Source organism: Gracilinanus agilis, chromosome 4 (genome assembly GCF_016433145.1).
Source record: "Gracilinanus agilis isolate LMUSP501 chromosome 4, AgileGrace, whole genome shotgun sequence".
Classification (NCBI taxonomy): domain Eukaryota; kingdom Metazoa; phylum Chordata; class Mammalia; order Didelphimorphia; family Didelphidae; genus Gracilinanus; species Gracilinanus agilis.
This window is the reverse complement of record NC_058133.1, coordinates 255,043,858-255,067,802: the sequence shown is the minus strand read 5'-3', so window position 1 is coordinate 255,067,802 and position 23,945 is coordinate 255,043,858. Positions and strand designations below refer to the sequence as shown.

Sequence of the window (23,945 nt, the reverse complement as noted above, 5' to 3'; positions counted from 1 at the left end):
TGATAGACAAATAACTTATTGTGACTTTTCCTGGATATTCCTATCAAGATCTAGCTTGGTATATTTTCTAGATCTATATGGAGTTTTGTGGAGGGCAGTATGTTGTTCTGTTCCCTATCCCTCTACCATTCTCTTTGATCTAATATAAGATAACTATTGTTATCCACAGGATATGGAGTTCTTCAGTCTCCCAAACCCCTTCCTCTAATGCCAATCTTACAGACTCCCTTCTGTTTGTCACCTCTTCTCTAGTTTTAGTTTTACTTAACTTGCTAATTCCTTTTTCTTCATTTTATTTAGTTATCCAATTCTTCCCTTCTTCTTACCTCTTAAGTAATTAATTAAATGCCTCTTTCATTACTTCCTTTTTAATTTCTTTTGTTAGTTTTTCCTTCCATTTTCTGCATCTTTTTCTAAAAAAAAGAGTTCTTTCCTGTTCTCTTTCTTGATTTTCACCACTTTCCAATTTACACTTTTATTCTTAAATACTCAGTCCTCATATTTATTTCTCCCTTCCTTAGCCTTTTGATTCCTCATAGAATCAAATCTTCTGGTTATTAATAGTTTTCTTTCTTTGAGAACTGTGTATTTGTACTATTTGACCATTTATCCACTGACAGATATTTCTTCTTCTTATATGTTTAAAATAATTACTTTTATATTAGATATTTGGAGAAAATTACTACCAATAGTTTTTCCAGTTACCAGTTTGTAATCATGCAGAACTCTTTAATTTTATGTAATAAAATTTTGTCCATATTCTATTCTTTGTTACCATCTCTTGTTTTGTCATTAATTTTTTTATCTACGCACAGATTTGAAAGATTATTTCTTCTTTAATCCTCTTTCTGTTTGTCAAATTTAATGTCTAAATCGTGTATCTATTTTGAATTTATTTTGATGTGTAATAAAAGATGTTGATCTCTTTCTAATTTTTAGCAGACTATTTTATAATTTTCCCAGAAGTTTTGTCAGATAGGGGTCTTTATCCCAATTGACTGCTATGATACAGTGCTTGTTTATTTCCTAAATGTTATGTACCTTATCTATGCTAATAGATCAACCATTTAATTTTTTTAAAACTAGCACCAAATCATTTATACTGCTCTGTTGTACAATTTGAAATTTGGTATTCCTAGACTACCTCCTTTTTCACCTTTCCCCTTATTTTTCTTGATATTCTTGACATTTTGCTCCTTTAAATTGATTTTTTTTCCTAGCTCTGTAAAGAAATCCTTCAGTAGTTTGGTATTGTGTTGAATAAGGAAGATAGCATTGTCGTTTTTTTCAGTGGCATGGTACAACAAAGTAAAAATCTTCTAGGTCTGTCTTTATCCCTTAAAAGAATGTTTTGCAGTCATATTGGTATAGTAACTTTGTAGACATGTTCTTATATTATCTCCCAAATATTTTATACAGCCGATAGCTACTTTTAATTAAATTTTTCTTCCTTTCTATTTCTACTAGATTTCAATGTGAATACATAAAAATACTTATTTGTGAGGGTTTATTTAATATCCTACACTTTTACTGAACTTTCTACTTAACTGAAGGTATTGTTTCAATTGATTTTTGGCTAATTCTCAAAATTTCAAGTAGACCATTGTGTTTTCTTGCAAAAAGCAATAATTTTATATCTCTTTTACTTATGCTTATTCCCTTTTATTACCTTTTCTTGTCTAATTGTTAAAGTTAGCACTTCTAACACTATGATAATAGCAGTGGTTATAGTCAAACTTATTTTACTATGGATATTGTAAGAAAAGCTTCTAATTTAATGTGACATAGAATGCTTGCTTTTTATTTCAGAAAAATAACATTCATATTAAAGTATATTATTAGGCTCTTAGGGTTTTTTATCCGAAATTTTTAATTGATTAAAAATGTTCTTGTAATTAGTGTAGTTTATTATGTTTATAGTTTTCTAATATAGAACTAACCATTTATTATTGACATAAATTCAACCAGGTAATAATGTATAATCTTTTGATATATAATAATCTCTTCTAATATTTTATTTCATTTTTTGCATTGATATTCATCTGGAATAGTTGTCTATATATTTTTTTTTCTGTTTTGTCTCTCCCTAGTTTAGAAATCAAGAAAATATATGGATCATTAATTTGGTAGGATGTCTGCTATTGTTTCAAATTTTTTGTGATATAGTTATTCATTCTTTGAATGTCTCATGAAATTAATTTGCAAAACCATTGTTTTCCATTTCCCCCTTTTATTATTTACTTGAGACTCAATTTCTTTTTCTGAGATTATTTAATTTATTTTTCTATTTCTTATTCTGAAATCCTTGATATTTATGCTTTTATAAATATCATTCATTTTATTTGTTGTCAGCTTAAAATGGTATATTACTTGACAATGCAATATGCAACATAATATAACATAATTCTACAAAAAGATCCATCCATACAAATATAATCATGGAAAAACTATTTTCTTATTGGTGAATTGTTTCCAGGGCTTCCATTTTGGTAGGGGCATGAATGGACAACAATCATTCTCCTCTGAGATCTGGATAGAAGTACAATTTTCTATATTTTTTCATCATGCCTCAGCTGCCATTTCAGCACCTGGGACCTCCTAACCCTGGAATTTCTACTTGCCCCTACAACGTTCTCAATTTGAAACATCTTTCTGTCATGCTAGTCCCTTTCTGTTAGGTCCTCCATTTTGAAAAGAGGCCCATGATTGCTAATCTTTAGTCTCCTCCTAGCTCTACTTCTAACTTGCCACACTTCAGCACCATAGCCTGGCATGCATAATTTCCTCTTCTCTAAACTCATTCTAATTTTTGGCTCTTTTTTGTGTCTTGACTTACCCCATTAGTTTGTAAGTTTCTTGAGGGCAGAGACCATTTTTTTTTTTGCTTTTATTTATATTCCCAGCACCTATAATTGTACCTATAATGGTTCCTTGTTTGCCTATAGGTATTTAACATATAACCAATATAACCAAACCTTGGGTAACCATATGCATATCTGTGTACTTTCACATATATATATGTATATATGTATATATATATATACACACACACAATTGACACAGGCATATATATATGTATATATATACATATATATATACACACAGATACACACACATATAATGTGCATCCATATATTGGCATCCATCTATATCTGTCTGTCTATCTATCTATCTATCTATCTATCTATCTATCTATCACCATACAAGAGAAAAAGGAACTAGAAATAAAGAGATTAGACTGAACTTCCCCCCCAAGACATCTCTTTAATACAAAGAGTTTGAGGAATTCCCGTAATTCAAATATGTGTCTATTCACCAGGGATACAGAAGATACAAAGAATGAGTGACAGTTTTGTGTTAGTGTGTGTATGCATGTGTGTATAGCATTTATAATGTAGGTAGAGAGTTATGAAGGCTATGTGACTAGTTAATAACATCAAATCTCCAAAATTTAGGCTTTTATAGAACTGAACTTTTTGCATTATTAATTTTTATCTTGGGTTCTATGGCAATCAGAGGATATTTTCTGATATTGCCTCATGAATTTATAAAATGATAATTTTTCATTAATTAATTAGTTAGGAGACACATTCACTTAAAATATTAATACATAATCCCAATAAACTTATTTTCTCAAAATCTTTTATTCATCTCTTTTAATATCAAATTCACCAAACTTCCAGACATTAGATTACTGAATTCCCAACAATGTAAAAGTTAATAAAGAAGAAAATAAATAATTATTCGCCATTTTGCTTGAGTGGAACATCAGAGTAATTTCTAACCATCCTTATAACTTGGCATTTCTTTTTCACTTTTGGAAACAAAGCCCCATAGTTCAATTCTGATAGGTTGATATTTAAAGATTCAAGAATTCTCTACATATTTTTTCTTCACAAGATAAGATTTGAACAAAGTACATTTTAGAGAATTTCTATTAATATTTAAATCACTCCATCTCTTAGGAAAAGAGCTCTCTTAGTTCTTTTTCTCTTTTCTCAAACAATATCCTCCCAACCATCACAGTTAATAGTTTCTTCAGAATGTAAGTAAACCTTCCATTCTCCATATGGGCCTCTCCTGGATGATAGTTAAGTGATAACTTCTCAGGATCTTATTCCTTCTTTAAAAATTAATAGCATTATCTCTAGTCTCTATGTAGATGGTTGGATCAAATACTTTTGAATGGTAATGGATGTTGTCCAGTAGACTCTGCAGTATTTTAAGGCCTGATGCATTGTCATCTGTGAACATGAGAACCTCAAAATTCCTAGGGAATCTGTATTTGACTTGGATTTTGTGATTGATGTCTTCTATGGTATTGGCAAATACTTTTTTCACAAATATGCCTTTGTGTTTAATGCTTTTCTTGAAATTAAGTTATCAAAGTATTATTAGAAAAAAATTATCCCTGGTGTTATAGATTTTGAGAATCTTTGATAATGTTGATGTTTATATAGAGGATTATTTTTTCATATTTTTCTTAAGCACTTATGTAACCCAAGAAGGAAAAATGTCTAAAACATCTTGATAAAAAAATTTCTATGGAGTATTATGTAAATAAATATTATAAATTATTCATTATTTTACCTTTCATCAGAATGCTATCTTCTGATGTTGCCTAAAAAAAGGGAAAAATATATGATCAGTGATATAGAAAATATCATTAATTTTTTCTCAATAAGACCAGGAACTGCTAAAAATTATACAAAAAGTATGTGGATCCTATCTACTTCCTTTCCATGTTAACCTTTTGAATGATTTCTGATTGGAAAAAATGAGATAGGGAGGAAATAGAAAGATGTTCTGAAAGTTTCCAGGGTGAATAAAATTTGAATTGACTCTCTAATCTTTATTTGTACATCACTCATTAATTTTATTAGGCCTTTTGTAGTGATTTTCTTAATTCTCAACCAGTACCACTGAATATATCTCTCAAATATAACATATTGATAGTTCTCTTTCAAGGTTGCTTTTACTGTCAATGAAAACCATGATCACTTCTCTTCAGAGCCTTGTTTTCTTCTGCACTTGAACATGATGATGGGGATGATTAATGACAGCATAGGAGATGACTTCATCTTAGTTGGTTTTTCAGACCAGCCTCAGATAGAGAAGATCCTCTTCATTGTTGTTTTAATCTCCTACCTTCTGACTCTGGTAGGCAACACTGCTATCATCCTGGTATCTCGTCTGGATCCCAAACTCCACACACCAATGTATTACTTCCTCACCAACCTTTCCCTCATTGACCTCTGCTTCACCACAAGTATTGTTCCTCAGCTGCTGTGGAACCTGAGGGGACCAGCCAAGACTATCACTCACATAGGTTGTGCCATCCAACTCTATGTCTCTCTGGCCCTGGGCTCTACTGAATGTGTTCTTCTGGCCGTCATGGCATTTGATCGGTATGCTGCAGTCTGTAGACCACTCCACTATGCAACTTTCATGAACCCAAGACTATGTCAGACCCTTGCAGGAGTTGCATGGGTGAGTGGGTTGGGCAACACATTAATTCAGGGCACCATCACTCTTCAGTTGCCTCTCTGTGGGCACAGAAGGCTTTACCACTTTATATGTGAAGTTCCTGCCATGATCAAGTTGGCATGTGTAGATATTCATGCCAATGAAATACAGCTTTTTATAGCATCCTTGGTTTTGCTCCTCCTGCCTCTGGGGCTGATTTTAATTTCTTATGCACTCATTGCTCAGGAAGTGATGAGAATCAGGTCAACCCAAGCTTGGTATAAAGCCTTGAAAACCTGTGGATCACATCTTTTGGTGGTGTCCCTCTTCTATGGGCCAAGCACAGCTGTTTATATTCAACCCAGTAGCTCTTATGCTCACAGGCAGGGCAAATTCATCACACTTTTGTACACTGTGGTGACTCCTACTCTCAATCCTCTTATTTATACTTTGAGGAACAAAGATATGAAAGAGGCACTGATAAGGCTTTTAGGAAAAGATACAAAGTAAGGGCACACATATAATCATGGATGATAGATGCTTAGAATCCTGCAACTGAATTAGAACTTAAAACATTAACTTCCTTCTCCTTGTATAAGATCTTCTTTAACCTTTCCAAAACACAAAAACAGATTCTATGTTTTTGGAAGTTTACAAGTAAAGAAATTCCTTCTGAAACATCATTCTAATAAATCATTATCAAAATATGTAAGATCACATGTTTTGTGAAAAACATTTTTTTGGGGAGGGAAAAAAACCATAAAAACATTACATGTTTCCAAGACAAGTGGTCAATATACTTTGATTCAATGGGATTGTTGGTTCTCATGTACACTAAAGATTGATTACTTTCTTTTCTTTATTTGAGATCCAGAGTTATTGTTATAGTCAGTAGTCCTCATAATCATGACTATGTTTCATGATTCATCTGGAATGATGAAAAATTTCTAAGTGCAATCATTGCTTTTTCAAGTAAACCCAATATGAAATGTCTATTCAATTTAATTCATCCTTTTACCCTTGCATTTGTATAAGCTTATGTCTAGATACAATGATTCTCAACTGTTCTCTTAGATTCAATTCTATTTAAGAAACATTTATTAAACATGCAATATGCTCAAGGTCTTGTATTAGGCACCAGGGAAACAAAATCTAGAAAAGCTATTATGGAATTGACTTCATTTGAGGGCTAACTTTGCACCTGATAGATTTCTATGATTTTCATAGTATATGTGTCTTTAGCTTTATTGAAGTCTAAATCCAATGTGTGAGTTCAATAAATGTTTACTAAGTATTTATCATAGGAGGTGATCTTATACGTTGTTAAAAGCACTGGATTTAAAGTGCATGAACTTGTGTTTGTAAGCCAGCTCTGCTACTTACTCAATTAATTTGAGTAAGTATGTGAAACTGAGATCATCTCAAGTTCTTCATTTAAACAATAAAGGTAATAATATTTGCATCATCTATCTCATACAATTATTGCAAGTAAAGTGCTTTATACATCTTAAAATGATATATGAATGTGAGCTGCTATTACAACAATGCGATAACTACTGCTATGAATACAAAATACAAAAGGAGAAAGAAAATATGATCTCTATTGACAAATATATTTTGTTATAGAAAGACATTGAATTATTACAATTATATGTCTAAATGTTTATATGCATGATCTGAATGATCACTTGGACATATTTTTTGAGTCAATAACTAATCAAGGAAAGTATCCAAACTAGTTATTTATGGATGTTATGACTACCACGGCTGGGGAAGGCTTTTACCACCTTGGCCATCATTGTTTGTGATGGGATTGAATTTATTCTCTCTGTGATTATTATTGTTCCTTGTTCTAACAGCCACTTCAGTGCCTCACTTAGCTATCCTCTGCTATCCTAAGACATGAAATAGCACGCTGTTCCCCAGGGTACTGCTACTAGGGATTCATTAATTTTTATTAATTAATTAATTCTTCATCTTTTTTCTTCTCAACTCGTTTTGGGGTAAGGAGGGCTCCATTCTCTCTGGTATGGTTTAATAACTATGAATTTTATTTCTGCTTTCATGTCATAATTTTTTCATCACAGCAAAAATTAATATTTAAGGTTCTGGATCCAAGAATATAAAGAACTTCATAAATTTTAAGTATATGGGGGCTGAAACTAGATCTGAGCTTTCATTGGTGTGAGGAACTAATAGATAAAAATTTCCTTTATTAGTGCAATTTTGTAGATTTCATATATCTTTTAGTTGAAAAAAATTTGCCTAGAGAATGGAGACTTGCTCAGGTTCACTCAGCTAGTATGGTTCATAGTTGGAACTTGAACAGATGTCTTCCTTATGTCAAGGTCAATTTTCTACCCTCTATTCCATGTTGTTTCTGAGTAAGCTTTATATTCATGTCAATGATAATGATTGAAATTTTACATAATTTTTTAATGACTGAATAAGAGAAAATAGGTTTAGTATACAACAAGAGAGTTTGTAGTTTATCTTTAGAAAGAATTTCCTTTTGGAAAGTTATAAAGCATACTACTCCTTTCCAAGGGCCTCTGTCACATATGAGTAGCTTCCTGGGTTTGGAAGAACTCAATTGAATCTTTCCAGGAAATGGCTTAGTGGACCAATTTTCAACATCAGGGTTTTCCACATTTTTTTTGCTACTGAATACTTTACAAAATTCATTTTATTATGAACTCAACAAATATCAAACAATAGTAATACTTAATGATTGAAAGAAAATTTAGAGAAAGATTACATAAGAACACGTTACATGAATTTTTAAATTTAAAAAGTATATATGAAATTTAACAGAATAGTAACAAAATTACTTTTCTTGTCTTTATTCCTTATGAACTTAGTTCTATTCTGTTCTCTATATTTTAAATGTCTCATTAATCTTTTTTTCTGTTTTTTTCTTAAATCACTATCACTACTCAACTCCCCCTACAATTCTTCCTTCCCCAAATAGAAGCCCCCCCAATTTTAAAGTATTTATAGTCAAGTGAAGTGTGTCACTGAAGACAATGTCTGTGAATGAACAGAGGATTCTGGCACTTCTCCTATCTGATCATAGGAAACCTCAAGGCTGAGGCTATGTTGAAGAAAGATAATTTCTTTTTCTTAGCACATGAGATCCAGATGGGTTCAGGAGATAGAGATTGAAGAAACATACTTGAAAAGTAGAATGGCTGTGTTCTACTACTGTATGGAAGAGGGGGAGATGGAAAGGGCTCCTGGAGGATCAATCACTACCTTTGCTTCTACAACTATTTTTTAGTTGCATAATTTTAGGCATAGTGGTAATTATGTCATATAGTTTGCCTATTGCTGATGGACAGACCTGTTTGTATTTGTGGAAAAGGAGAAAAATGATATTCTTCTTTTTTCTTGACCCCATTATCTTCCATTCAAGGAAAGTATGTAACCGTTCTAAAGCATATCTCTATTTCTTTACAGACTATATTTTATTTATTATTATTCACCTAGTCTATAATATATGGTATTAAGATAAAACTGTAATTAACTCTCAAAGCTTTATTGATTTATATTTAATTTATTCAAAAGTATCTGAGAGGATGATTATATTTAGCTACAGAGTAAGGGAAAGTGAAAGAAATAGAAAGGGTCAGTTAAAAAGACAGAGATATAGACATAGGTAGATACATAGACAAGGAAATTCTTTTTATAAGTAACTAGAGAGTTGAGGGCTCAAGAGAATTAAGAAGATTTTGATTAAAAGCCATACTATTATATTCCTTTAAAACAAACATAAAATGAATCCAGACCATTACTGTATCTTACTAGGCAAAGGATGTGCTAATGTTGCTATCAGGTAAAAATGAGGTTGGCAAATAGGGGGCTAGAGTCATTTTCCTCAGAAACATATATAGATATATATTTTTTAAAACCTGTGATAGAGTGTAACCTTGATAATTCACAGGTTTTTTAAAAAATATATATATATTTATATCTATATCTATCTATCTATCTATCTATCTATCTATCTATCTATCTATCTATCAAATCTTCAGTAGATCCTGAGTGCCACAGCATTTACCTCATATTGGATGTCTACAATTGGATGAATAGATGATAAATTATTAAGCTCTTAATATATCCCAAGAACCATGCAAATTGTGGGGATTTAAATGCCAAAATTAAGATGGATGCTGTACTCAAAGATTGACCATTCTAATAGGAGATAGACAGAAAAGCCTCTTTTGGTCTTTAAAAATCACAGGAAATGTATGTATGTGAGGGTAGGGAGGCAGATAATTAGGGTGTAATACAGTTAGATCTGGGCCTGGCCTGACATTTTTTTACTAATAATAACTTTTACTAATCAAGAGAGCATGGAGATGCTTTTCTAGTGCCTTGTAAGCATCACAAGTGAAATGTCTTTATTTTAAGTTAAATTTTATCTTAATTTTATTCCAATAAGAAATGTATACATAAGTTTCTCAAAGTTGTATGATTCATGTTGTTTCTCTCCCCTTTTCCATCCCCACTTCTGGAATTGACAAGATTGGAACATCAGAGAACAATTCATGGGACTGTGAGGAAGTATCAAATAATGAAAGAATATTGGATTTGGAGTCAGAAGATTTGGGTTTAAATTGTTTAGTTGCTGATTAGCTATGTAACCTAAGGTGTCATAATGAAAATAAATGTAATATTGTTATAAGGATTTGAACATATGATCAGGATCTGCTGAAAAGGCAGAGGCAGGAAAGGTTCTGGAATTCTGGAGAAGTGACAGGACTGTCTTCTAATAGACAGTTGAAGCTGGAGGTTGAGTCTGAGTCTTGTCTCCTTGGGTGGACCTTCTGAGCTTGGCTATTCTTTCCTGTGGCTTTCCTTCTGCTTCATCTTATTATCAACCTGTTCCTGTGGTTATTCTGTTCCTTCTGACTGAGAGATATATCAACAGAGCTGCTTGAATCATCTAAGGCAGTGATGGGCAAACTACGGGCTGGCAGGCCAGATGCAGGCCCCCTAAAATGTTTTATCAGGCCCTGAGATATTATTCCTAATCTGACGAATACAATGAGTAAGATACAATAAAATGAAACTTCAAAAGAGTTACCTTAGAAACAGACTAACAGATGAGCATTTCCTTTCCTTTGACCCTCTCTTTAAAACGTTTTCCCATCACTGATCTAAGGCATCCTGTCATTGAGAACCTTTTCCTGAGCCCTGTTCCCGCTTAGCTTTTAACCTAATTACCTCTATTACCATTCAAGGAGGGATTTGAGTTAGTGGAATTATTTATATTAGGGACTGGGACTTTTCCTAAAGGAAAGTGCAGCTAACATCTCTCTGAAGACTTCCCATGAAGGAGTAATTGTAGTTTTGTTGGGGAAGGTTAGTTAGTTACTTTAGATAAGATTATCCAAATTCCCTTCCTTCTCCTCCCTTCCCTTAAATAAACCAAACCATTCCTGTGTTAATTAACCCTGCTTGAACTGTATTTGTTATCCTGTCAGCTTTATACTTTTAGCATTTCCAGATCCTTTGTATCTTCTGATACTGGCCCTGAATAACCAGTCCTTGAACCTACTAACATCCAATTACCACCCTGATATATTCTAGTTACTTATTTCAATATGTAATAATTAAAATGCTACATGTAATATTTAGAAATTGGTTTTGTTAAATAATATTAATAAAAAATGTTGTGGTCACCATTTATAAAATTAACTCTTAAGTCATGAGGATGATAGTAGTTTTTAACAATTTAATTTAATATTAATATAATATAAGAAAGAAATAAGGAAGAAAGGAAGGGGAAAATCATTTCACAGCCTATCACTCTAAAATCTGATCCATAGAATTTTAGCTCATTCCCTGACAAGGTTCCGATCTCCACTTGGAGGATTGGTAGTTTCTTTGGAATCAAGAGTCTTACTAGCCCACGAGGTTGTCTTCCACCAAAGCCACCTATGCTGAATGGAGTAGAAGAATCAACCCCAGAAAACTCACACACCAAATAAACATCACCCCAAATAAATTCCTATTCTAACAGACCATGTTAGAATAGGAATTTAATAGGAATTTATTTGGGGTGGTTCAGTTGAAATAGAAGCAAGGGTCTTAGCTCAGAAGTAAGGGGGTTTAGATTTTGACACATTTCCTTGTAGTGAGGGGAAGGAGAATTTGCTGTGGACCCTTGGGAAAAAATTCCTAGAAACCTTAGGGAAGAAGTCAGTTGGTGGCCATTCTTCTCTGACACTTGGAGAGGACAGTGGTGACTTTTTTATCTCTGGGTCTGAAATACGGCTGGTGGTATTTGAAGATAAAAAGAAGAGATATAAGAAAACTAAGAAACTGAAGAAGAGAAACCTTTCTACTAAATAGATTTTACTGAGTGCTTTTCCCTTGAGCACCACAGGGGGCAGCAGAGAGATTGTCTATAAAACCTGACAGAGAGCAGAATCTTTTGAGAACAGAAAGAGGGAAGTTTGCTTCAAACTCTCTCTCAAGATTATATAATCTACTTTAGGAGTTATTATATACATATATGCATATATATATTTAAGGTTCATCATTTTGGAAATAGGCTTAGTAAATTAGATTATAATTTTAGTCAGATACTATAGTGAATGTAGTATCTAACTTCCTAGACAAAGAAAAAATCCTTTGAGGGACAGTTGGGGGTTGTTTTATTTAGAAGAAATATTAGTTATTAGGGATTGTATAAGAGATCTCCTAATCCTATTCCTTCTTCCTATTCCTCTAACTACTACTAAGAAGGAATAAATAAGCATTATTTAGTAAGCTACCTCAGGTCTTCACTCCACCATCTGTGTAACAGTTTGGCTCCAGCTTTAGTCTGATCAATATAAATTTAGATTATCATTTATTACATTTGACCAGCCAGCCTAATATATGTATAAACAAGTTCTAATTTTAACTATTAAATTTAGCAAACCAGCTAGCCTTCAAGTTATTATTATTATAGTTTTCATTATTTTTAACTCCTTTTTCCTCTCCATGTCCCTTCCTGTCTTTCTCTGAGCTGGTCTATCACATCTCAGGAACCAATCAAAGACTCTCTGACCCAGACTTGTAACACTTAGTCCAGGTCATGTTCCTAGGGCCCTTAACCTGTGACCTCTGTTTGGAGCATTCCAGCCACTCTACTGGGATGGGTTGAATGAGAAGAAAGTTCATGACCCTGGGAGGAAGAGGTTCCCTTTACACAATTTTTATTATATTAGCTCAGCCTATGCATGAGTCATTAATGCTTTTCTAATAGTTAAGATCTAATTTTATTTTTGAGAAAAATGTTTTGTAATTGTGTTCATGTAATTCTTGCATTTGTCTTGGCAAATTGATTCCTAAATATTATCTATTGTCTAGAGTAATTTTAAATGGAGTTTCTCTTTCTAACTTCTGCTGATGATTTTTTGTTGGAAATATATAGAAATACTGATGATTTTTGTGGGTTTATTTTACATCCTGCAACTTTGCTAAAGTTATTAATTTTTCCACTAGCTTTTTAATTGATATTCTAGGATTCTCTAAGCATATCATCATATCATTTGGAAAGAGTATAGTTTAATTTCCTCATTGCCTACTATAATTCCTTCAATTTCTATTTCTTCTCTAATTGTTATACAGCTAGAATTTCTAGTATAATATTAGATAATAGTGGTAATAATGGGAATCTTGCTACTCTTCTGGCATTTTTTAGTGTTTTTTAATAGGAATAGGTGTTGTATTTTGTCATAGGCTTTTTCTGCATCTATTGAGATAATCATGTGATTTCTGTTAGTTTGATTATTGATATGGTCAATTATGTTGATAGTTTCCTTAATATTAAACCAGTCTTGCATTCCTGGTATAAATCCCACCTGGTCTTAGTGAATAGTCCTTGTGATATATTGCTGTAGTCCTTTTGCTAGAATACTCTTTATTTTGTTTAATGTTTTTGCATCTATGTTCATTAAGGAGATTGGTCTGTAATTTTTTTTCTCTTTATTTTGATCTTCCATAACTTAGGTTTCAGCATCATATTTGTCATAAAAAAATCTGGTAGGACTCCTTCTTTGCTTATTTTTCCAAATAGTTTGTACAGTATTGGGATAAATTATTCTTTCAATGTTTGATAGAATTTACTTGTGAATCCATCTGGCCCTGGGGATTTTTTTCCTGGGAAGTTCATTGATGGCTTATACAATTTCTTTTCCTGAGATGGAGTTATTTAAGTATTCTATTTCCTCTTTTGTTAATCTAGGCAATTTGTATTTTTGTAAATATTCATCCATTTCACCTAGATTATTGGATTTGTTGTTATATAATCAGGCAAAATAGCTCCTAATAATTGCTTTAGTTTCTTCTTCCTTAGAGGTGAAATCACCCTTTTCGTTTTTGAAAGTGGTAACTTGATTTTATACTTTCTTTTTTTTTAATCAAATTACCCAATGATCTATTTATTTTATTTGTTTTTTCCCCCATAGAACCACCTCCTACTCTTATTTATTAGTTTAATAGTCCTTTTACTTTCTGTTTTATTAATTTCTCCTTAGATTTTTAGGATTTCCAAGTTAGTCTTTAACCAAGATTTTTAATTTTTTTTAGATTTTTAGTTTCATGTCCAATTTATTGTTCTTTTTCTCTATTTTATTGAAGTGAGTACTCAGGGATATAAATATTCCCCTGAGTACTTACTGCCCTAGCTATATCCCATGAATTTTGAAATGTTGTCTCCTCATTGTCATTCTCTTCAATGAATTCAGTGATTTTTTTCTATGATTGGTTCTTTGACCCACCAGTTTTGAAAAATTAGATTATTTAGTTTACAATTAATTTTTAATTTGCCTTTCCACAACCTTCCACAACCAAGAGGCAGAAAACAAGTATTGAAAATTCCTTCTACATATAATTTTTCATTTTATATTATGTCAGGTAGGGTAGCCATAGATAGGTAATAGTGTGTTGGTCTTGAAATTAGGAAGAATTGAGTTAAAGTACCACCTCTGACATATACTTGTTGTGTGATTCTATTCAAGTCGCATATGTTCTTAGTGCCATAATGTCTATGACTGTAAGCTGCAGAAAAAGTGCCAACATGAATTGGTAAAAGAAGTTCTTTACCAGGAACTCCATACATTGAAGAAATCACAAGTCTAGTTAAAAACATATATGTGTATATTCTTTCCCCTCATTTCTACTAAGTTCAATCTTCTAAGACTAGCTGGTTTTTATTTCTTTTATATCCATTCTTTCTACTACTTATGAAATCACTATTACATTTGTTATATTCAAACTCTGAGAATTGTTAGTCTCACCCTGATTGACAGTTGAAGACAGTTGGAGACTCTGGAATGTTCCCAGAGGCTGTGAGGACAGGAAAAGGGGGGTTGGCCTGAGGGTATAAATACCCCTAACAGTCATCTGGGAGGGGTCTTTGGTCTTTGAGCTTTGACTATTGATTTTTGATCTTGGGTCTTGGAGGATTGATCTGTGGATCCTTAACCATGGGTCATTGGTTCTCCTTGAACCTCCCTAGATCTTTAGGCATCTGAATCATCATAGCTATTTAGTTCTCTGGACCCTGGGTGGGAACCAGGAGGAGGGAGTTATAAGAAGAAGAGGGTGGATTTTCTTAAGGGTCGTTATTTCTTGAAGGCTGTGCAGGCTGACATATCACAACCTGGTAATAAGGAAGCTGAGAGAAATCTGTAGCAACCGAGCAGATTGCTGATCTCTGGGTTTTTTTTGGCAATGGCCAAACTGAACCAGAGGAGTGTGAAAAACAATACCTCTAGGGGCAGCTGGGTAGCTCAGTGGATTGAGAGTCAGGCCTAGAGATGGGAGGTCCTAGGTTCCAATCTGGCCTCAGACACTTCCAAGATGTGTGACCCTGGGCAAGTCACTTGACCCCCATTGCCCACCCTTGCCACTCTTCCACCAAGGAGCCAATACACAGAAGTTAAGAGTTTAAAAAAAGAAAAGAAAAGAAAAGAAAAAACAATAGCTCCAGCTTTACTGAAACAACAGCCTACAGTCCTGAGGGATTATTGATCATAGGTATTAGTGTGACAGGGTCTCCTATCCCCAATCTGTTACTGATTATTCCTTTCCCTATTTAAGATCAATAGATAAAGTTTCATTAAGTACCTTCCTGAGTGGTCATTACATCATGACCCTTGGGGAGGTAGCAAAGCAGTCAGATGAAAACTTGATCCAAGGCTAATTAGAGCCCAATATTATTAATTAATCCAACCCAGCTGGGACCTGAAAGGGTTACCCATCCACCAGACCATTAAGGATCCTGCCTGGGCACTGTTATTGAGAATAGGGCAATATATTATCCAGCAAAGGTGACTGAATGGGTGGCCCCAGTCACCAGCTACCTAGGGAATACTGTATCTTTATACAACTTCCCTAACCAATATCCCCTAGAAGCATAGTAGTATCAAGAGTCCTATTATCACTATAACACGCTTACATAGCTTTTGCATGGAAGGGTATTTTTGATTCCACAGTCTCCTATTTCCTATTCTTTGATGTTATCTCAATTAAATTCCATACTACTCCATTGATGCTCAAACATTATCAGATATGCCATATCCTTGAATGATGGTATTATAGAATGTTAGGGCCCAAATGAACTTTAGGCATCCCTTTATTCCAACCTTTTCATAGTCTATATGAGGGGAAAGAAGTAAAATACTTGAGTACATGGAACTAGTTATTGATGATTAGAGTTAAAAAATGATCATTTGGTTCCCTAGACTTCTGGGTTAAGATGGCTACAGTGTAGAGGCAGGGTTCTTCCTTTCCTCACCACCAACCGATATAGAGTCCTTCAAAAGGTCAAAAAACTAAGTCCAGATGAACAAAGGGGCACAACAGTAGGGCACAGCATTGAAGGTAGTTGGAATTTGGGCATTTCCATGCTATAAGGGGGTGAAATAGCTCCCACCAAAACTTGAGCTGATCACCCCCTCACCCCCACTCACTCCACCTACCATGCCAGAGTCAGAGCTAGCATGCCAGAATCAGAGTGAGAGTGGGGCAATCTCTAGGTTCTTGGGAGCTGGCTAAGAACATCACAGACTTACCCCTGAAAGCAGTTAGACTTGGGACCCAAGGAGGCTGAGGAACTCAGACCTTGGGCAAAGAGATAGTGCAGAGAGGGGTGGCACACAGTAGAAGCCACAGAGGCTCGAAAAATAGTCTCAGGCAAAAACTGCTCTGTAGTTCAATACACAGAGCCTGTCCTCTTCACTCAGATTTCTGGCTAGGAAGGGAAGAAAAAACCAATATAGCAATGGCCAGCAATGCCCAAGAAATACAATCTTCAACCACCAAAAATAATAAGAAAGGCATTGACCCTGGATAATTTTTATGGAGAAAAAAAACAGACTACAGAGGAGACAGCAGAGGATGACAAACAAGTAAACACATCAAAATCTTCCCAAAAAATGAAATTGGTCACAAGCTCTTGAAGAGCTTAAAATTGAGAGATGAATCAAATGATAGAAGATAGAAGAATCTTGGCAAGAAAAGTGGGAAATTTCTGAAGGAGAAACAAGAAAAATAGAGACAAAAAGGAATATACCTTTTTCAGCAGCATATGGTACATTCACAAATATTGACCATGTAATAGGGCATAGAAACATGGCAAACAAGTGAAAGAGCAGAAATAATAAAAGCAACCTTTTCAGATCATAATACAATAAAAATAATAATTAGTAAGGGTACACAGAAAGGCAAATAAAAATTAATTGGAAATTAAATAATATGATTCTCCAAAATCACTTAGTTAAAGAACAATTTATAGAAACAATTAAGAATTTCATTGAAGAGAATGACAATGATGAGACATCCTATCAAAATCTATGGAATGCAGGTCAATGAATTGGGGCATGCAAATTAAAAAATTAGAAAGTGATCAAATTAAAAATCCCCAGATGAAAGCTAAATTAAAGATCCTAAAAATTAAAGGACAGCTTAATAAAATCTAAAATGAAAGAACTATTGAATTAATAAATGTGACTAGAAGTTGGTACTTTGAAAAAAAAAACAAATAAAATAGACAAAGTACTGATTAATCTAATTAAAAAAGGAAAGAAGAAAACCAAATTAACAATATCAAAGATGAAAAGGGAGACCTCACCTCTAATGAAGAGGAAATAAAGGCAATCATTAAAAACTATTTTGCCCTATTATATGGCAATAAATACAGCAAGCTAGGAGATATGGATGAATATTTACACAAATATAAATTGCCTAGATTAACAGCAGAAGAAATAGAATACCTAAATAATCCCATATCAGAAAAAGAAATTGAACAAGCCATCAAAGAACACCCTAAGAAAAAATCCCCAGGCCAGAGGGATTCACGAGTGAATTCTATCAAACATTTAAAGAACAACTAATCCTACTACTACACAAACTATTTGATGAAATAAGCAAAGAAGGAGTTCTACCAAATTCTTTTTATGACACAAATGTGGTACTGATTCCAAAGCCAGGCAGATCAAAAATAGAGAAAGAAAACTACAGACCAAGAACAAAGATGCGAAAATCTTAACTAGAATACTAGCGAAACAACTCCAGCAAGTGATCATGAGGATTATTCATTATGATGAGGTGATGTTTATACCAGGAATGCAAGGATGGTTCAATATTAGGAAAATCATTCATATAATGGACCATATCAACAAGCAAAACAACAAAAATCACATGATTATCTCAATAGATGCAAAAAAAGTGACAAAATATAACACTTATTTCTATTGAAAACAATAGAAAGTATAGGAATAGAAGGGACTTTTCTAAAAATAATAAACAATATCTACTTAAAACCATCAGCAAGCATCATCTGCAATGGGGATAAATTAGAAGCCTTCGCAATAAGATCAGGAGTGAAACAAAGATGCCCATTATCACCTCTATTATTTAACATTGTACTAGAAACACTAGCAATAGCAATCAGAGAAGAAAAAGAAATTGAAGGTATTAAAATAGACAATGAGGAGACTGAGGTATCACTCTTTGCAGATGATATGATGGTCTACTTAAAGAATCCTAGAGAATCAACTAAAAAGCTAGTGGAAATCATCGACAACTTTAGCAAAGTTGCAGGATACAAAATAAACCCACATAAAATCATCAGCATTTCTATATATTTCCAACACATCCCAGCAGCTAGAGTTAGAAAGAGAAATGCCATTTAAAATCACAATATAAAATATTTAAAAATGTATTTTCCAAGACAAAGACAGGAATTATATCAACATAACTACAAAACACTTTCCACATAATAAAAACCAGATGCAAACAATTGGATAAACATTAATTGCTCATGGGTAGGATGAGCTAACATAATAAAAATTACAATCTTTCCAGAATTAATTCATTTATTCTGTGCCATACCTATCAAACTACCAAGAAACTTTTTTACTAAATTAGAAAAAAACCATAACAAAGTTCATTTGGAAGAACAAAAGATCAAGAATATCAAGGGAATTAATGAAAAAAATATGAAGGAGAGCCTAACAATACCAGTTCTCAAACGGTACTATAAAGCAGTAGTTGTCAAAACAATATGGTACTGTTTAAGAGACAGAAGGGAGGATCAGTAGAATAGACTTGAAGATTAGATTAGCTAGTGATTAGGTATTAAGTACATAGCAGGAAGGAGCTGGAGCTGGGAATTCCAGGTTGGAATGAAGGAGCAGGAAGAAGGGTCTTATGCTCTTAGTGGGACTCCATGAGGGGTTAGCACAAACTGTGGTTAGCCCTGGGAGAACTCAGAGTAAAAGGACACCTTGCATCCTGATTTTCCCCTGGGATCCTGTGTGATGTGGCATCTAGCAAAGAGGACAAGATCTACAGAGCCAAGGGAGGAGGAGAAGTTTGAGATCTGGTGGACAGCGTTTCAAGCAATCCCTTCCTACTTGGTTCCTGAGACAACCTTAGCTCCTGGCCTCCAGAGATCATCAGTGGATTGCAGTGAGAATCACAAAGCCACAAAGCCCCTAGCTGTACTCAAGCCTGTCAGGTTCCAGGTCTGAGGCAGTCACCCAGAGACTCCATTTACAGCTCCTTGGGCCCTGTTAGTTTAGATCACTTAGATAAGAGTAGAATAAGTCCTCCCATTGCCCTGTGGTTTTATCCTTTAGATTTTAAGTATAGAAATCCCTTCATCACCTTTTAGTCAAACATAATTAAAGCTGTTAAGTCCCTTTTACCTTGTCAGCCTAGGGGAAGCTGAGTGACAGTTAAGATCAACTGCCATTCCTGTGGGAATCCAGTAAACTCTGGCCTTTCCATCCTGGTCCAGTCTCTCATAAATCCCAGTGTGTGTGTTCCCACAAACCACTTAGTCTATTTATAATATCCCTGGTGACCCCATTACCTTACTTATATTTTCCACAATCAGTAGAATAGACTTGGGGTAAATGACCTCAGCAAGACAGTGTATGATAAACCCAAAGAGCCCAGCTTTTGTGACAAAAATCCGCTATTTGACAAAAACTGCTGGAAAAATTGAAAAACAGTATGGGAGAGATTAAGTTTAGATCAACATCTCACACCCTACACCAAGATAAACTCAGAATGAGTGAATGACTTGAATATAAAGAAGGAAAGTATAAGTAAATTAGGTGAACACAGAATAGTATACTTGTCAGTTCTCTGGGAAAGGAAAGATTTCAAGACCAAGCAAGAGTTAGAAAATATTACAAAATGTAAAATAAATAATTTTGATTACATTAAATTAAAAAGTTTTTTGTACAAACAAAACTGATGCAATCAAATTTAGATGGGAAGCAACAAATTGGGAAAAATATTTATAACAAAAACCTCTGGCAAAGGTCTAATTACTCAAATATATAAGGAGCTAAATCAATCGTACAAAAAGCAAGTTATTCCCCAACTAAAAAATGGGCAAGGGACATGAATAGGCAATTTTCAGATAAAAAATAAAAACTATCAATAAGTACATGAAAAAGTGTTCTAAATCTCTTAATTAGAGAAATATAAATCAAAACAACTCTGAGGTACCACCTCACACCTAGCAGATGAACTAACATAACTGCAAAGGAAAGTAAAAAATGTTGGAGGGAATATGGCAAAATTGGGACACTAATACATTGCTGGTGGAGTTGTGAATTGATCCAACCATTTTGAATGGAAATTTGGAACTATGTCCACAGGGCATTAAAAGACTACCTGCCCTTTGATCCAGCCAAACCAATGATGGGTTGGTACCCCAAAGAGATCATAGGGAAAAAGACTTGTACAAAAATATTTATAGCCATGTTCTGTATCGTGGCAAAGAATAGGAAAATGAGGGGATGCCCTTTGAATGGGGAATGGCTGAACAAATTGTGTCATCTGTTGGTGATGGAATACTATTGTGCTCAAAGGAATAATGAAGTGGAGAAATTCCATGTGAACTGGAATGATCTCCAGGAATTGATGCAGAGTGAAAGGAACAGAACCAGGAGAACATTATATATAGAGGCTGATACACTGTGGCACAATTGAATGTAATGGACTTCTCTACTAGTAGCAATGCAACGAGCCAGTAGATTCTGAGGGACTTAAGAGAAAGAACACTATCCACATTCAGAGGAAGAACTGTGAGAGCAGAAACACAGAAGAAAAACAACTGCTTGATCACATGGGTTAATGAGGATATGATTAGGGTGTAGACTCTAAACAATCACCCTAGTATAAATATCAATAATACAGAAATGGGTCTTGATCAACAACATATGGAAAACCCAGTGGAATTGAGCATTGGCTATGGGAGGGGGAAGGGAGGAGAGGAGGGAAAGAACATGAATCATATAACCATGGACAAAATTTCTTAATAAAATTAAATAAAAAACTGACCATTTGATCTAGTTGGTTCTTTCTACTACTACAGCATGTCTCTCATCATAAAAGCATCCCCTAAAATACCATCCCTATACATTATTCTGTGCAAGATATTGTACGAGTATTCTATCTAATTTCTAAAGCCTAAACTTTGGCCTATACATGATGACCATACCTGACTCTCCACTTGGTCTTTCCAAATGTGTATGATATAAGTATATATTAGTTTGTTGGTCCTTGATCTTAAGTTCCAAAAGGATAGGAGCCATACTAACATAATCCTTTTTGTATAGTGCTTCTACAATTATGTACATAGTAAAACTATCCAAATAATGATTATGACGCTGGTAATGATGACTACATGATAATGTAATATTATGATGCCAATTATGATAATGGTAGTTCAGAGAAGAACCATTATTTTTTTTTAACCCTTGTACTTCGGTGTATTGTCTCATAGGTGGAAGAGTGGTAAGGGTGGGCAATGGGGGTCAAGTGACTTTCCCAGGGTCACACAGCTGGGAAGTGGCTGAGGCCGGGTTTGAACCTAGGACCTCCTGTCTCTAGGCCTGACTCTCACTCCACTGAGCTACCCAGCTGCCCCCTAGAGAAGGACCATTATTTTGGGAATTCCAAGAGTTTGATATCCTTGTCTTTTCTCTTAATCTGTCAGTATCTATTAATACTTGGATTAAAATTCATTGGAGATGTTCTGTGTCTTGTTCTGATAACTTTTGGCATGGAGAATCAAGGAGGAAGAGTAACTTATTCTTCTTTATTCACTAGAGAATCTCAGCTATAGTCAGTCACCTTAGTTTTTTAAGTTAATTACTGCAATGGGAACATTATTTCCCAGAGATTTCTATAGAGTCAACAACTTGCATTTGCTCAGTGTTTCTCTCTAGGTGTCCATCTTCAGGGACCTTTAGCTCCCATTTGGAGACCTCATTGTAAATTTGTTCATGTGACCTAAAATTATTATACACTCATTTCTGGGAAATAAGCGGAAGAATGTAGAAGAAGATTGAGAGGAGATAAGCAGAGTTGCCCTGTTCTTTGGTACTTTTGTATACTTTTGTTCCATATAAGAGTGTTTCTAGTTATAAATGTTGAGAAGGAAAATGACCAGCATCACTTCCTTCTCCTTCCTCAATTCTCTCTTTCTAAAGCATCTGTATAGAAAATTCTAGTCTAAGTTACCTTTTGTGCTGCTGAGGTTTCTTTTGACCTCAGCATTTTACTTAGTCATTCCAAAATTCGTTCCCTGTAGTCTATCATTCCCTTTTAAGGACTAACACATCTTTTTGAACCTGATATTTAAAGCAACAGAAGAAATAGTACAGACAAAGACACATTCCAGAGGCAACGATTTTTTTTTCTCATGTCCTCAGCATAGATAAAATATTTCCATTTAAAATAGGATTTTCTTAATTGTCCATTTTGTTGACTGCAAGGGGGAAGGAGGACATTATCTTCTTTATATATTTCTACCATTATATACATTAATTGCATTAAGGATATTAATGTATAGTTTTCAATTTTTTCAGGCAATGTAATTTAAGAAAAATAATACTGCATGCAAACAGACCACTTGGGTTCAATTTTCAGTTCCTTCAGTAATTAGCTTTGTGAGTTTGGACAAATTACTGTATGCCTTAGAAACTGTTTCTTTACCTATTTGACGAAATCTGTGCTTTCATATGAATAAGGGCTTTCCAAGTGTGGAAATTTTCTTTCTTAGTGAAATTGCCATCTTCTCTGCAATTTACTGTCTTAGAGAGTTGCCTGAGACACTGAGAAGTTACACAACTCACTCAAGGTCACATAGCAATATGCAACAGAGGTAAGACTTCAACTTGGTCCATCTTAATCATCTTTTTATTCACTACATCATAGTTGTTTTTCTTCTTGACCGGTAAAATGAGGATAATCATGCTGGCACTAGTTCTTTCATAGGATAAGTAATGTCCTTTGTAAAATTTGTCATCATGTAATTGTGGCATTATTATTATTATTATATTAAAATCTTTCTGGTATTTGAACCTTATTTGTATTATAATTTGGTGGAAGATATACTGGATTAGTATCAAAGGCTTTATATTACAGTACCTGGTCTGTTATTTGTTGGCAATGTGACCTTGAGAAAGTCACTTCCACTCTTAATTAATTAATAATAATAATGGCAATATTATTATTATTAGTAGTAACTAGCAATTATATAATGTTTACTCAGTGCCACCATTCTAAGCATTTTACAATTACTTCATTTGACTCTCACATCCCAATTTAACATATGGGGAAACTGAGGCAAATAGAAGTTAATTGACTTGCTCAGATTCACACATTTAGTAAATGACTGAAGTCAGATTTGAACTCAAACCTTACTGATAGGCTCAATGCTCTATCCCCAACCACCTAGTTGATTGAACTACAAAATGTCAAAGGTATTTTCAGCTCCAAATTACAAGAAGTTCAACTTATTTCATCTACAAAACTCTGAGATATGAAGAGAATTCATACTCCTATGCTCTATCTAAAGTTATAAAGATGTTCTTCATTTACCTCTTTTAAATAAGTTGAATGAATAAAAAACTTAAGTACTTATTAAGTGCCAGTTATAATGCTAATGC

At 34.0% G+C, this 23,945-nt stretch overlaps 2 protein-coding genes across 2 annotated transcripts in view; both read left to right on the top strand.

Moving 5' to 3' along the window:
- Positions 1 to 23,945, top strand: part of LOC123246342 (zinc finger protein 271-like) — a 498,115-nt gene that overhangs the window by 252,289 nt on the left and 221,881 nt on the right.
- Positions 5,041 to 5,976, top strand: LOC123244918 (olfactory receptor 2G3-like). Its single transcript, XM_044673579.1, has one exon. The coding sequence runs from the start codon at positions 5,041 to 5,043 to the stop codon at positions 5,974 to 5,976; it is 936 nt and encodes a 311-aa protein (XP_044529514.1).

Excerpts from the sequence above, each read along its gene's own strand:
- LOC123244918 (XM_044673579.1), top strand. The coding sequence starts at position 5,041 with ATGATGGGGATGATTAATGACAGCATAGGAGATGACTTCATCTTAGTT.